Source organism: Mus pahari, chromosome 1 (genome assembly GCF_900095145.1).
Source record: "Mus pahari chromosome 1, PAHARI_EIJ_v1.1, whole genome shotgun sequence".
NCBI lineage: Eukaryota > Metazoa > Chordata > Mammalia > Rodentia > Muridae > Mus > Mus pahari.
This window is the reverse complement of record NC_034590.1, coordinates 158,285,781-158,288,026: the sequence shown is the minus strand read 5'-3', so window position 1 is coordinate 158,288,026 and position 2,246 is coordinate 158,285,781. Positions and strand designations below refer to the sequence as shown.

The 2,246-nt window shown below is 38.1% G+C and overlaps 1 protein-coding gene across 4 annotated transcripts in view; it reads left to right on the top strand.

Moving 5' to 3' along the window:
* Window positions 1-2,246, top strand: part of Nt5c2 (5'-nucleotidase, cytosolic II) — an 89,290-nt gene that overhangs the window by 33,973 nt on the left and 53,071 nt on the right. Inside the window, exon 1 of one of the 4 annotated variants that reach the window (XM_021194084.2) lies at window positions 239-744. The exons of the other annotated variants lie outside the window; for them this stretch is intronic. Coding sequence (XP_021049743.1) covers window positions 731-744 — 14 coding nt within the window. The 5' untranslated portion in view covers window positions 239-730. Of the gene's footprint in view, window positions 1-238; window positions 745-2,246 lie in introns of those variants that run through there. 4 annotated transcript variants of the gene reach the window in all.

The following is a 2,246-nucleotide window of genomic DNA, read 5'->3' as shown; positions in this document are numbered from 1 at the left end:
CGCCTGCCTCTGCCTCCCAAGTGCTAGGATTAAAGGCGTGCACCACCACGCCCAGCTGTAAATATCCTTTCACACGAGCTGAATATTTTGGGCAAATGGTATATATTTTTACCATAGGTGTTTCCTTAAAAACAGTAAATAAAACCATGGGGAAGAAAATTTGATGTGGAACTACTTTAATTTCCTCTGGAATATGGTCTGGCTCAGAAGTACTTCCTTCTGGTAGCTTACATTGTTTATTTTCTAAGAGGGGAAAGTAATTGAACTGGTCATTAAAACTAATTATTTATCTGCTCTTTTCCGGCTCTAAATAAATGGGAATGATTTTGACCGACTAAGGCTGCTTCATTCTGTGAAACTCACATTGTTTGTGTACTATTGGAGGGCCTCTTTAGGGGGTAAATTTGCTTTTTCTGTGTTTGCCAGTAGTGATTTCTGTTTCGTACAGAACCTTGCATTTGGATTATCTTCATCTTTAACTGGCCAGGGTTAAACATTCCAGGTGATTAGTAGTTTTTCCTGGTCTTTACTTATCACCTCATAGTAGGGTTTCAAGTTTTAAAGCTGAAGATATTGGTCCCGGAGATAGTCTAGTGTTTTTGTGCCTGAATGTGTTGGGCCTCTCAGGGCCTGTGTTCTCAGCGTTAACAAATAAGCTGCAGTTCTCAGGAGACCAGTGGGGCTTGTTTGTTGATCCTGCATTCTTATCCAGAGGAAGGAGTCTTTCAGAATGTCCAGGGAAGGGTAAGTGCTTACTCCCCTTCCTCTGCTTTCTCTCTGCATAGAGACATGGTAGCTGAGTAAACCGAAGGTTAATGAGCAGTGCTGCCACTCTGAGTGTGGAGGTGGAAGCAGATCGAGCAAAATTCCACCAAAACTTATAGTGTATTAACATATAATGTATTGTAAAGTCCTGTGCTATGCTGAAAGACAGCACGAAGTACCCTGCTTTTCCTCCTATAGAACTCAGTTTTGGTTTTGGTTTTAACAGTTAGAAGCAAACAGTGGTGGCCTACAAAGAATTGAGTGAAGTTTAAGATTTTAAAGACATTTAAAAATAAATTGTACCTTTAAAAATGGGGTGAAAGATTGAAAAGCAGTTTCTGTTTCTGGACAGCAGAGGCAAAAATAACTTCAAGTGTAATCTCTTATTCCTCTTTCATTTGTCATGTAAAATAGCTGTGTTAATTTTTATTTTTTTATTTTCTCATATGTTTGAGAGTCTTTGAGTTACTGAGTCTCCTTTTTGTTAGCTTTGTAATGAGTTAGTTAAGTGCCAAGTTAACCACCAGTTACTGTGGCTGTCTCATTTCTAGCCTTTCCTGGCACCTGTTCCTTTGCTGGGTCTTTAGCTCTGGATGGAGTTCTGGAGTGGCTCTAGGGTCTTGCACTCGTGGTTTATTTAAATTGAATCATTTTTTTTATTATGGCCAAAGTAAAATTAATTGATCCACTTTACTACTGCTCTCTTTAAAACTTCATTACTGAAGAAAGAGAAGAACCAGGGTATAAATAATTCAGTATTATATTTTGATGTTTTATGATATCCCTTGAATATTTAGGCTTTCATAGTTGTTTTTGTTTGTTTGTTTTACTTCCAGTACTGTTACAGATTGCGTCTGATAAAGCATTTTCTGATGGGGATTATCACAGATGCTGGTACATTTGTCAGATCTGTCTGTACATGTGGTTATTTAGAAAACTCGTTTGTAGATTTAGGGTGAACTATATTTCTAGATAAAGTTTAAAATTCGGACAGGTAATTATTGTTTACTTTCCCCTGTGATAAACCAGGTGTTAGAGAAAGAGTATAGATCAAAAGGATATCATAAAGAGTAAGATGGCCTTTAGGTTTGTCTTTCTTGGCTGATGGGACAAAATTAATGAGCTTTATTAGTTTTAGCTATTTTTAGAAATCAGTGGATAAATTTTGTGCTTTGGAATGATTTTTTTTTTTTTTGTTTTTGAGACAGGGTTTCTCTGTGTAGCCCTGGCTGTCCTGGAACTCACTTTGTAGTGTAGTTCAGGCTGGCCTTGAACTCAGAAATCCACCTGCCTCTGCCTCCCAAGTGCTGGGAATGATTTTTTTTTTAAAGATTTATTTATTTATTATATGTAAGTACACTGTAGCTGTCCTCAGACATCCCAGAAGAGGGAGTCAGATCTCTTTAAGGATGGTTGTGAGCCACCATGTGGTTGCTGGGATTTGAACTCTGCACCTTTGGAAGAGCAGTCGGGTGCTCTTA